The 14,490-nt window shown below is 30.2% G+C and overlaps 1 protein-coding gene across 1 annotated transcript in view; it reads left to right on the top strand.

The window, feature by feature from the left end:
* Positions 1-5,024: 5,024 nt before the first annotated feature.
* The window catches only part of LOC121119955 (uncharacterized), a 51,870-nt gene continuing 42,404 nt past the window's right edge, over positions 5,025-14,490 (top strand). Inside the window, exon 1 of the mRNA XM_071889177.1 lies at positions 5,025-5,644. Within this exon, the coding sequence (XP_071745278.1) occupies positions 5,488-5,644 (157 nt within the window). The 5' untranslated portion in view covers positions 5,025-5,487. The remainder of the gene's footprint in view (positions 5,645-14,490) is intronic.

The following is a 14,490-nucleotide window of genomic DNA, read 5'->3' as shown; positions in this document are numbered from 1 at the left end:
TTTATTTGATAATGTCGTGTTCAAGTTATCAAGGTTTAAAGTAAGCGACAATTTAATCCCCGCTCCCTGTATAGTGATGAAAATCTGTTGTAATTTTTTGCTGGCCTCTTCTTTTCTTTAATTTGTAATCTGAAGAATAAATCTTATTTTCCTTAGCAGTGGTCATAATTCTTTAATTCCTGAGTAGTGAACATCCTTTACAAAATAGATTCAATTATATTGAAAAACTGATTTGACATTCGTGTGTGCTCCTAAAAGACGGAGTGTAACCCTGAAGTTTGTTGCGGAGTTATAATTGTAAGTCCTCGTTGGACTCAGAGAAGATTTGGGGATAGACATTGAAGTCCAAGTAATTCTAGCAAAATTCCTTGTTCATATCCTTTTCTCCTTCCTCCCTTGTCAGAGCTAATTGTAGTTGATCTATTAAAATGTCATGAGCATTGTTCTTTCTCTCCTCCAGAACAATCTTCAAATTGTAAGGGTTACCAAGTTGATTTTCCGTTTTTTTAACATGCATTATTCATTATTTTCCATTTTTTAAATTATAGTAGACATTATTCTAAATATTTTTAAACCATTTTTCTAAAGCTAATCTATGGAGCAAACAGGGAAAATGACATACAAAAATTTTGATGTTTTCCTTCTGAAAAAAAAAAATAAATAAAAAAAAAAAGATACATGCTATACGAGGACCATAAAATATTTATAACTTTTTTCTTTTCATGTTTTTATTGGATAATTATAGAGAACAAAAAGAATACTCTTTATGAGTAAAAAAAATGTATATCAAAATTATTTTATAGGGTATAAAATCTAAAAATTTCTTCTTAGAATCTATTTTTACTAAATAAATACTTTTTGTCTTTTTTCATAATTTGATCGAAATATGTGTCCTAAGATGACCTCTTAAGCATAGGTCAATTTCATACCATATCTTAACAATCGAAATTCAAAAAAAGTTATAAAAACTAATCGTCCTATTGTTCAGGGGGGGGGAGGAAAGTTTTGTATCTATAATAAACATTCCAGGAAATTGTTATTATATCGTCATATAATAAACGTAATTATGTGGATTCATGTTAAAGCCACCTCATTGTGCCCATAAAAAAACTTCATATCGACCAAAGTGAATGGGATTGCGTGAGTAGCACACTACTCAGAAATATATCGAATGGTCTAAAAATTTAATTTCATAATTCGTCTACATAAAATATTTGCCTTTGTTTGCATATATGTATACTCGTATAAAAAAGTTTATGGCATATGTTAGTTTTATTGATTCTATTAATTCTTCTAATTTTTGTGTAAGTCTTGAGAAAACTTTCACATCACTAATTGGATTTAACGTAGGAGTTATGAAATAAGAATACTTTAATAATAATAAAAAATGAGTATAGACATTATACTTATTCAACCAACCAACCAAAACATTTATTTTCAAAACAATTTTACGTCATAATATCGGGTTTGTCAACACAAAAGTAAGCTAGAATAGTTTTTTACAAAATTATATTTGTATAGATTGATGAATAAGTTAACGGCAATTGATATTGACAAATATTTCTGATAAACTTTATGGAAGTGCTGCACATTGACCTTAAAAAACCAAAAATTCAGGGTCAAAATTAAAGGATTATAAATTAAACCTCTTTTTATGAAAGACCCAAGCATTGAAATGCAACGCAAAATTGAACGGCGTTTAATGAACGTAATGGATTTTGTTTTGTTTTAAATGCTAAAAATGAGATTTTAGCGGGTTGTTCCAATAGTATGTATATAAAAAAATCAAAGTTTATATATTTTTTTAGTTTTTTAAATATGATTTAAAGGGCTGATAAAGCAAAGACAAATGCTTGGGAGATCTATTTTGCAATAGTGTATACCCTAGGATGGTGGACGGCACAGGCTCTACATTGGACAAAGCTCCAGGTACCATCTGCAAAAGGATTTATGTAGGCTGAGAAGAGAGGCCACAAATCGTGTTTCCAGAAATCGGAAACATTCTCCTCGAGTATTGCAAAGACTCCTAGCATCATAACTGAGTGTAAGAACTTAGTTTGGTTTACTGGAGCAATCTCATCGACCGCGTAAGGGTAAGTAACGGTTGTTCCTATAGTTTGTCGACTACGTCTACGGTCCAGTTTTTCTTGTCTCGTTGCTGTGCTGGGCGCAAACAAAATCGGGTATACTTTATCTTTTGGCCTCCATTTCGACAATGGATGAACCGAATTTAGTCAGTTGTAGTTCATTTGAACGCTAATATTTACCGAAATATTATCTTGAAACATAGATTTTTATGAGGTTTCCCCAACACTATCAAAGTGGAAACTACGATTTACTGTATCTGGTACTACCTTATTATTTGAACACAGAACGAAACAAATAAATTGAACGAAACGCTGTACGGCACACCAAAATAGCGGAATGCTTACAAGTCTGTCGGTACCAATGACAGTATTATTGATTAAATATAGGGTTTAAACTATAAATAAAATTCTTAGGTATATTAATTTATCCCACAAATTTGAATAGAATCCCCATAATGGACTGAAATATGTATACAAAGTATTGATATGTACATATGTATCCATATATATATATAAGATATGATAAAAAGAAATCCATACTAAATATATTATCTCCTAAGCAAACAAAAAAGTACTCACATCATTGTTGGATTCCACCATTTCCATGTGTTATCTTCATTTTCGACAATTGGCCTTCTAGAGCGTAGTCCATCTTTGATATCAAAATTACCGGAACGGAAAAAATTAAACCAAAATTGAGTGTGATTGGTTGTCACAACCGTTAACATTACTTTCATTTTTACCTTTATAAAAAAACAACTGTAAAACTGGTGCCATCTTTGACGCAATTTCAAGCAATACTGAGTCGAACAATCACAAAACTGTTTGAGAAATATTTTTAGCAAGAAATATTATCTTTCTTACACCATCGAGTGTAAACTGTTCACACTTATACAAAACGAAATAAACATTTAAAAGTCATCTATTGGAAAAATAAGGGGTTTCTCGTTGATAAACCTATCATAATGAAAAAAATAAATTAGTCTTCTATCCTTATCTTTATTTTTGTTAAAAATCATTTTTGTGTTAGCTTACTACACGTTTAATCATATAGTAAACGTTTTTACATCAAAGAAAAGCCCTAGAAATTCACGAAAACCACTCCAAATTTCATCAAAAAATGGGGTAGAAATAAAAGTGGTCTCAGACTCTCAGACTAAATAATAAATAGATGTGTAGAAGGGATTGCATTATATTTAAAAAGAAATCCTATTCTTATGTACCGGTGCAAGTCATTGTTTATTTTTTGAACAATTATTGCAGCTTCTATAAATAATACAAATAATTACAATGCCATGATTCCTTTCAATGGCTAAACATATTTTTTTGTCTCTTTCTTGTGATAAAGCTTCAAGGCTATAAAAAAGACGAAAAAGTCTTTGAACAATGTACCTACATCAAAAGAAAATCAAAACTTGGATTATTTTCTGTTCTTAATCAAGTTAATGGTTTTTCTACAGTACAATTATAATTATATCTATAAGCCCAAAGGATTTTAGTATGGTTCTAAACTACATAGTTTCTAAATTAAGTATGGATATCCACATGTTGTCTTTATGTTATCCCATCAACACAAAAGATGACACTGTATCTATCAGCTGTTTTTTTTTTTTTTTTCATAAGGGTCAGAATTTGATAAACTTTTGAGGGGTAAGTGAAATTGCTGAAAGGTCATTAGTAAAATACAAGGTATCTATTGAATTTAGCATTATTTTAAAGTTTATAGAAATACAAGGTTAAAGGTTGCTAGAATTTTCAATTCGATGAATCGTACCGTCTGCTAAGTAAGATCGGCAGATTTTGACAAAACACGTAACCACTCATATTTTTTGACTTCACTATTGATAGAATTTTCAATTTAATGTATCGTACCGACTGTCAGGCAAGAAGAACAGATTTTGAGAAAACACGCAACCACTCATACACTACGATGTCAATATTAAAAAGTATGGTGGAAGTGAAACATCAGTTGTACACGCTGTAGGGTATAACCTTGTATTTCTATAAACCTTGCATAATGTGATAGGAATCTCCAGTAGCATTTGGGTAGCTTATTATTTTAATGAGGCGAGGGAGGCAAAAACTACCAAATTGAGTCATAATTAAAGCCAGTACAACACTTTATTTTTAATTATATTTCATCCAAAATATATTTTGGACTATATGATATAATAATATTTTATTTATCAATTTCAAAATATCCTCCCAACTAAGCCACGCGATTTCTATTTTGGAAATAAAAATAGGGTCACCCTACTATATGTACATTAGGGTTTTATTGGTCATTAATATGGAACTTAAAATTGGTTACGTCGCCTATCTGGTCCAGTCCTGTCTCGTACTTGTTGTCAGTCCTCACAAAACTTTCCAATTTTAAAAGTACCTTCCATACTAATATTATGCTAAAGTACACCAGTCGACCATTTAAATAATTTGGTAAACATTCAAGCATCTTTAAAACGTGTGGATAAAAGTCTTAAGACTATTAAAATCATAGAAGATTGAATTATTATGACGTCACTGGTATATGTATGATGACTTCATGTATCAAAGATTTTTCGATAGACACTTTTTGCGGCCGATTGGGACCCGTCCTTAAAATTTAGGACGGTACATCATATAATGGGATTTGTACATACCTAATGTACATAGATACAAACATAATTTTCAGACCGCACATTTCAACTAAATACATTCAAGTTACTCATAGAAGTCAAACCTTTGGTTGCCTGGGAATTAAGGGAGTGTGACACCCCCAAAATTTTCGCGTTCAAAAAATAAATAAATGTTTTCATCTTTTTTTTTTTTTTTTTTTTTTGTAGGAAGACTTCTCATCCTACGCACTCCAATCAGATGATGATGATTTCAACAATCCAACACACGCAAAGTATTACATACATATGAACAGAAAAAAGTAGGTCCGTGTGTGTATGCAATGAATAGCAAACGAAACGTAGGAGCGTGTGTACCACCTCAAGTCCACTAAAGTATAATCTTTTTTACAGTAGTCTTACTAATAGTAGTTTTTTCTATTCCCGCTTGTCAGGGACCGTGTCAGTTTGTTACCTACCTATGTGAATCTAAGGAGCCTTCATCCTCCTTTTTCTTTTCTATTCCTCCTTCCCCCTCTTAGTGTTGATGTACATATCCTTCGTAGTCATTTAAAGTGTATCTAGGCAGCCTTATTTTCGTACAACATACATACATAGAAGATACAAAGGCTATTACTCAAATTTCGGGAACTCATTTCTAGTGGATGGATTCAGCGAATTAATTGTCAAACTTTGGGCCATAGTATCATTTCAAAGTTAGACTATTAAGAGTTTTGAAAGCTTTAACTGAGACGAAAGTTTTGTCATACATAAAAGTGATTTTTCTAAGATTTTTTATTATTCCCATCATGGCAACATCCTTCGGTTACGTACTTCTCTGTATGAGAAAGGAATTGACCAAAAAGAGAAAAGGAAAAAGGGACAAACAGCAACAGCATGTTGTTAATAATAATAAGGAAGCCGCAGGTGTTGAGACGGGGACTCAAACTTCAGCTTTTAAAAAAGGTAGGTTATTTTTGCATTTTATGTAGATTATGCTGAAAGGTCATTTTTGATCATTGTGGTATTGTGTGTGGGATACTGAAGGACTCTCATTTCTAATCAAATACTTGGGGTTTCCTCCAATAAATATAATAATTAAACACTGAAATTGAATAACCGAGAAGGAAGTGTTCCAAATATGCAAAAAACAATTTCGAAGAATATCTCAAACCGGCCTATGACGCAATTCAAATGGATTCTATATTTAATAACATGTGATCATATTATCATGTACGACTCGAAAATACATTTTTCAGGGCATAAAAAAGACTAGACACTTGAGATTCATACATATCCTTGCTAGGGATTCCTACTCTCGCCTAATAACCATGAGGCATTTAAATGTTATTGAAATGTTGCTTCCGACTAAGCCCCGACTCCATCTCAAAGAATCTAGAGTCTAGACTTGACACAGACTTGTAGAAAATAACTCGTAAAGAGCTTTATAAAATATCAAAGCATATACTATATATTTTATGAAAATCTATCATGATCTAAAGGACTAATATTATTATCAAACTATCACCGATAGAAGTAGATGCAACCACGTCTCTGAGGTTCAGTGATCTTTTATGGTCCTATAGGCTGTCACGATTAGTTTCATCTTCAGTTAATGAGGATTAAAGGGCAAGTATCTTTGTATGTAGCTCGTAAAACAAAGAAAGTATTGACTTACTCACATCTTATCTTCTGAGTAAATATTTAATCAAATCAATTAGTTCCGTATAACTAAACAAAGTTATTTTATCTAATTATCACATGGTTAATTGAGTAGAGAGTAACTAATAACAATTGACTCAAGTATTTACATCAATACAATAAGATATATGACACAAAAAACTATACATTCATATATCCATACAGATCCTTTTTAAACGTCTTGTTTACTACAATTGAAATGTGATACAAATTAAGAAATTTACTTCAAAAATAGACTGTTACGCGAACATTTTCACATATTTAGATTCATACCTTAGGTTGTATGTACACTGTACATAATATGTAAGTGGGCAGAAAATACCGTTTGCTCTCTTATGTAATAGAGAATCAATTGTTCTCTCTTAGAGGTATTTAGCATCATCATGTAATTGACCTCTTCATGCTATGTAAGAAACTCTTTAGGAATCTGTAAAAAAAATCCAATATTTTTTATAGGTAGGTCAATACATTTAATTGCTTATTGCAATTAAGCATCTATCTTAAGCGTTTCGTAATATCACGCAGTTAATAGACAAACTATACAACACATGCACGAATTGTTTCAAATCTGTAACTGTTTGAACTTTCAGATATAGACTTACATATATTCATAGTACATAATTACTTGTGGATGATGCAACTTTCTGAATAGTTTGTTTGTACTTAGTGATGAATATCCTCTAATGTATATAGCAAATAAATACGCAAAAAAGCAAAAAAATTCACAAAGTAAGAGAGAATTAAAGCTTATGACATGAATTCATGCATGATAACAGGAGGAGGGATAAGGCAAATCCAATGTAGGTGCATTACAGTGGTATAGTTAGGATTTCAGAACTGGAGGAAAGGATAGTATGCATACTAGTGATGTGTTGGCCCCAAAATGCTGGCAACCCGACCTAAGTCATAAGGAAAAATTTGAATCAGAGGCCAAATTCATTCCTAGGGGCATCCGCAGGGAGTGAGCTGAATGAGATGTAGAGCCCCATAATAAAGGAACTTTTCTTTTTGCCAGAAAATTTAAACATTGATTTTTCTTTTTAAATTTAATGTTTGAAATTTTATTTAATTTTTCAATTTTTTTCAAGAAAATGTATGGTAAATAGGTATGAATTTTTGGAATTTTTGTAAACAGCTGTGGAATTTTGAAATTATTTTCCAAAAATGTAATTTTTTGAACAGCTGTGGCTTTGAATTTTTTTCGAAAAATTTAATTATTTGATTTTTTTTTCAAAAAATTTAATATTTGAAATTTAATTTAAATTCCAAACACCAAGCCAAACCCCGCTTCCCAATGATGACCTTCATCAACATATCTAAAAAATATCTTTGACATATTAATACTTATGTTAATGGGAATAACAATTTATTAACCAACTATTGGAAAGAATAGCGTAATTGTCAAACTACCATTTTATTTTGTGACTTTTCATTTCATTTTTTGGAGGTAGAAAGTATTAGAGATGCAATAAAGATACATAAGTATGCGACTGATATAACCATGTATCAGATATATTTTGGGATATAGTTAGTATTTAAACCATCGTTAAACCTTGCAAATAAAATTAAAAAACTTCACTCTAATTTTATCAAATAGAAACTTTTCATGCTCTAAATATACATTAATGAATACTTTAAGAGATTGATTGGGAGTCAAACCAACCATAAGAAAATATGATAGATTATGTTGATTGACGTACAAAAAAAACCTTCAATTATCTCTTTCAAAAACTGGGTAAAATCGGTCTTAAGATTATTGAACTTTAGGCTCCTTAAGTTCTACCTTTAATAAAAACACACCGCATAAAATATTTTTAAATTCTACTTGGCCACATTAAGCATTTTGAAATGAGAATATTATAGAATAGAGTTATAAGACTATGGAAAACAACGCTAAGCATTCATTTTTGTTTTTTCAAGAATGAATTGTTTAATATTATTATTGTTAACTTGCACTTCCTTGAAAATATGTAGTTGTCATTTTAGAAATACATGGTTACTAATGTAGAAATATTGCTCTAATACCTTAAGATAGCCAAGTGAAAGAAATTGCATCACTTCAATGGGATTCAAAACTTGTGTGTACTAGGCTGTATTAAAACCCCTCATGATATTCAAAATACTTTTATTTCAAGCACACTTCTTAGTAATATAGATTTGCTTTATTAATATTAAGATTAATCCAACTAATTATCTGCTCTACTTTATGAGCACACTCAATCATAATACCCAATAGTTAATACAAACAGCTCGAGAAAATAAAAATAAATGTTCATGTTGTCTACGACAAATACAATTGCACACTAAAAAAAGGCTTTAGTATATGCTAAATATATGACTCTTCTTTGTTTTTTTTAATATGAGGCAAAAACAGGCTCGTTAATAAACCTTACTTACAGTTACTTTAATTTTTTTTTTTTTGGTTCATTTAAAAAATCATAAAACGAATTTTACTTTTGATTTTTCAGGGGGAATTTGTCCATCTGGTTTAATCACTATATATTAACAACTCAGTCTTTAACAAGGTGTCCTTATAATAAAAATTATGAAACGTTAGTGGAAGCAATCAATAAAAATTGAACGATAGTTCCATGAAAAATATTAGTAATTAATTGTTAAAAATTATAAAAACTCATGGTATCATTATCTAGGGACAGGTTATTTTCTTTTTTGTACGTAAATTTATATATTTTAAATCTTTTCTTCAAGAAAATAATTTTGAATCCTCATTTTTTTAAGAAAATAATGTTAGACGCAGCTATTTTTTACGTTTCGGTGCAGGACCTGGCAACATTTTGGTTTTATTGTGGACTGAGATAAATATGTTATCTGCGTTTTTTTAATAGATATTTTTTTATTGTTTTTTTTTTTTTAAATTGTATCTATATTTTTAACAAAATACTGTGATAACTTGTTTTGAAAACAGTTTTCGACTCACGTCATTGTGTTTTGAATGCCTTCTACCTTGAAATTGTCAGAGCCATGATTAAATAAATAAATTGATACTAAAATTATGATCTTGAAAGCATTAGTAGCAGTTTTGAAGATCTGCAATGTTTTAATAATGACTTATTTCTTCATTTTATGAAATTTCTTTAGGATTGAGCCCTTCTTGAAGGATGATTTTTTCTAAAAATTGATATTAAGTTTATGCACATAAATCCAGATCTCTCTTGGACTAACAGAATGGAAATGTTTGTCAAAATTATTCCAATATATTATTATAATTTGAAGTTAACAACGTATCAATTTATCATTCTTTGACAAGATTAGAAGGGATCTATTTGAAGAATGAGTTTCTGAGTGTTTATTTTCAAAAATAGAAAAATATAATCAAAACAACTGTAATGAAGAATTCAAATAATTATTTTCTACAGGAAGGCTTTGTTAAATGGGATCAAAATGGTATCTTGTGTATGTAGTATAAGTTCTAAGTACGTTACAGTGAGAGGTCTACTCCCTAATTGTTGTCTTACATATGTATATTATATGTTTTACCGAAGAAGGGAAATTAAATGTATCCAATTTCTTTCTTTAAACCAAAAATACAATTTTTAGATAATTTAGAATTTTAAGTTTTTGAAGTTGTAAAACTAAATTGCACTTTTTTACCATATTTTTACTCAGCTCCTGAAGAATAAGTATCAATTCTGGATGTTTTGAATTTTTGATGGCACAATAAAAGAAAAAAATAATTGTTTAAGCATGTTGAGTATAAATTTATAAAATATATCACTTTTGGGGGGGAAAAGTTTGAGAGATTCAATAAAGATTATGGACTAATCTAAAATATAATTTCTCAAAATGTGTGCCAAAGTACATTGGTGCCCTTTTTGTTGTGTTATAATTACCTCCCAATAGTTACCTATTATAAGCTTTCAATTTTTTTTTTTAAACAATGCTGGGGATGTTTAAATTACCTTTTCAAAATCGAACTTGACTATAAATTTAAAAATAAAATATTTTGAGGAATATGTTGGCTATGTTTCCTTTGTACAATGTGCATCTAAGCAGCAGGAGAATTTAAACCTCATTGCCTAACCTCTGAATGTCTGGACGAGTGAGTTAATAAATATTTTCCATCGGAGTCTTATGTAAAGTTTAACTAGGACCTTAATACTTGGATTTCAAGCAGACTGGAAAGTGCAGGGCACTCTTGAGTGCAACAGTCGAAGCAACTGATAAGAGCACACCCTTAAAATGATATGTGAAGACATGGAACTTGACAGATTTTGAATATTAGCAGAAAATGAGTACTTAGTGGTTTCAAGTAAGGCATCTGTCTGTTCTGAGCTTTCCAACACTGATATATGTACATCAAAAATTAGTTCAAAGTCGACTAAAGGCAGTAAAACAAGAGCTCTGTCTCTGCCTATCATTTATCTTTGCCAATAAAAAACAACATTTCTCTGTTACACCGGCTCACGTCTTCAATGGATTGTGAATCACACTCCCTCCTCTCTCAGAGTTGTAGACATTGGCATTGTCCTTTTAATAATATATATAAAGGGGTGCCTTGAAATTTTAAATTGAAAAAAGTTTGAAAAACACGAGTCTTAAGCAATCAAACATCTCTTTTTCTGAATTACTAATATACATGCGGTTCAACAATATAGCGACACTTACATTTGTGACGTGTCAACATAAAGCAGGCTGAAATTGGCATTTTTAAAAAAATCAATTAGTTAGAATAAATAAATTAACTTATTTTCTATAGAAAAATCCTTTATTCTCAATTTCTTCTTTCTTATCTAAGCCTTCTTTTATGTTAACACGTTATATTTTAGTATGTTTACAAATCGATAGCATACTTCTTTTTTCTAAGTATACATAGAAATCATCCATCAATATGCCTTCTCTACTTTTATTTTACAAATTAGATTAATTACATTCTGATGAAGAATGAAAATTAAAACAAGGAACTATTTTTATGATTTTTTAATGTTATTTTTACATTTAATGGATAAAAGTTTCAAAATTGTAATAAAATTGAATGAAATGTGAGCTAGGTAGTTTTAAAGAATTATTAATATGTATTAAACGTAGTTATAAAATGAGTGAGTACAATTGATGGCGTAACTAGTTATAGACAAAAAAAAATATGATACAATCAACTATCAATCAATAAGGTATTTGTGTAGGTAGATACATTAAAAAAAACCATTTTCATTCCAAGGGATATATTACGCTTTTGAAATACAAACAGACATCAATTTTAGTATAGAAAATTGGCTAATCTTTATGTTTTAGTTCCCACTAATAAAAGCGTATTTTAATAAAATAGTTTTCGTTATCATCCATGAGCTTAGGTTTATATATTAATATACTTCATAGTAAACTGATACCCTTTGTACCGGAAGTTGCTGGCGAATGCAGATATATATTTCAGAGGAGATTTATCTTTGTTTGACTTTAATCTTCTTGATGACAGCATATGGACACGTATTGAGGCTAAGGACTGCGAGAAAAGGAAAGTCTGTTTTCAAAATTTTGGTTTTTGTCACAATTTGAAATAAATAATTGGTCAATTTCTTAAATTTGTCTTCTTTAATTAAATAAAAACAAGTTACTCCACCCACAAAAAAAAAAAATCCTAGTGACGACTCCACAAACGTCATATATGAAATTTATATTGGATCCTAACCTCTAAATAAAATAAATTTATGTATTCATCATTTTTTTTAGTTTTCCAACAGTATAATTTTTATAAGCATGTCTAATTGTCCAAGGTCTTCTCGGAACCCAAATAACGTTCGGAAAATTAAATTAAAAATATACAGAAACCCCAACATATCAATGGCAAAAAATGGCTTAGGAGATCAACGTGTCAAGGACTTTGATGAATCGAATCATCCATAAAGACCTAAGGATGGTTTCTCTGAATTTTGCTTCGGTCAGAATCTCATGGAAGATGCACGGATGAAACAGATTCAAGGAAGTAAACGTTATTAGAACTTTGCATGCGGGCAGGAAATATTGTATTTTTGAAAGAGAAGAAATGGGACCTGGATCAAAAATTCAACGTAAAAACGACCGAATCTTACCTTCATCATCAAAAGATGTATATTAAGACAAGAATCCAAAACAGATAAATAGTCGATCCCTTTTGGTTTGGGCAAGAATTTCAAGTAAAGGAGATAAGCTTCCTTTGGTTTTTATTCTGGAGGGCCTCTGTTTGAAGACGGGTGACTACATTTCATACGTTTTAGAACCTCTCGTCGGTCTGTAGCTTAAAACAAACTATTCTAAAACGATTAAGGTAACCTTTTAGCAAGATCCAATACATACCTGTATTCAATGCCAAGAGTGGCTTTAAGCAAAAGTTCTTTTTTGGGACAAATCTATGTGGCCCCTTTGAGTCCAGATATTAACCTCCTCGACTACTTTGTGTAATGTTACCTCGAGTTTGAATGTAAAAACTCGTCTATATTTAAATTTGGAAGATCTCCGTGCCTTACAAATTCAGATGGAATGGGCGAAACTTCCTAAATCTATGGTGCATGCAAGCTATGAAGCATTTCAAACACGTCTAAGGGAGGTAGTTGATAAAAGAGGCAGTTATAAGGAATAATTTATACCACATGGAATAAAATTTAATACATTTTCTAAAATATTTAATAAGAGTGTTTTTCTCTATGAAAGTTAAGAAAAGATAATAATAATAAAACAAAAGAAAATTCATAATAAAAATGCTCGAGGTTATACGAGAAGGTTTTTTTATTTACAACTCCAAGGTGCTCCCCCCTAAAATTAATGTATAATGTATAAAATGTATGGAATTGCAATTGCTTTTTCAAATTTTTCATTTAAAATACACTTAACTCCATTTTTGGGGAATCAAAGCCTTGCATTTGAAATTTAAGCTCTCTTAAAGCTGCTAGTTCGGAATATCATTGGTACAAAAAGAGTGAGATATAGTGAGAACTATCATTCCTCAAAGATGAAGAATAACCAATTATCTTTATCGACTGTCTATAACAGATACAACTAGTATTGAGTTGGTCACTATTTAGGACCAGGGGCTGTGGTCCAGTCCCGCTTTTTGGTACTTCAAGAAGCTAAAATCGATCCCTCGTGACGCCGTTAAGGGTATTTTTTACTATTACTTTATATAATAGAATATATTATATATATCTAAGTAAAAATATAATATGTTCCTATTATAATGAAAAAAATATATATTGTTGTAAGATATGTGCAATTCTCTTAATTCATATTTGCATATCATTAGATACAACTAGGGATTTATGGAATTAAAAACGGTTCTGTCTCTATTTTCAATCCTTAAAATATGTTTAAAATTTTAAAAAATCCTCTAGAATACATGTTTTTCATTTTGATTAGAGTTTACTAAGGGTATTTGTATAGTAAACCTTTTAGTACCAATGGTATGAGATGAGTTAGTCATTATTCCTTTAATTTATAATTAATTATACTGATTATTATTCTCATAATCATATATATTACATGTTTTTATTTGCAAAATAGCGGAGATGGATTTATGTGAGCGTTATTATTTGATATTGTTGTGTGGAACAGCCTTTTCCTCCCATACGAAATATTTTTTAGAACTTAAAACTAAGGATATTAACATTTTGAGGCTGATACTTCCATATCAGAAATATTAGAAATGAAAGGTAAGAGAACCCCACTAAAAATAAATACAATACCTCCTTTTTAGGCTAAAATCGACTTCTCCACTAATATCTAATTACTTAACTACGTTATATAAAAAAAGATTTTTCTGTAAATAAAACCTTTTTTTACGAACGTCATGTAAAATATGTCATACTAAAATATAATGATTAATTTGCTTCTGATGACAATTTTATTTCGTCAATCCCATTTCTAGAAATACATATAATTAGTTCAGCATTTTGCTTAATCTGAATGAAAAAGGGGTTTTTATTCTTAGCACACTTGGCTGTTGAGGCCTCCACCAAGATGACTGACATACAGGGAGCGGGGATCAAATTGTCGCCCAAATATTTTTCTAAAAAAACAACACAAAATATACATTTTTTAACTTTTTTATTGAAAATCAAAACTATGACGAGCATATAAGTATAGAGTAGCCATTCATTCGATATAATCACCGTTGGCATCAATAA

Source organism: Lepeophtheirus salmonis, chromosome 6, assembly GCF_016086655.4.
Source record: "Lepeophtheirus salmonis chromosome 6, UVic_Lsal_1.4, whole genome shotgun sequence".
Lineage (NCBI taxonomy): Eukaryota > Metazoa > Arthropoda > Copepoda > Siphonostomatoida > Caligidae > Lepeophtheirus > Lepeophtheirus salmonis.
The sequence above is the reverse complement of the archived record's forward strand: the minus strand, read 5'-3'. Positions and strand labels throughout refer to the sequence as shown.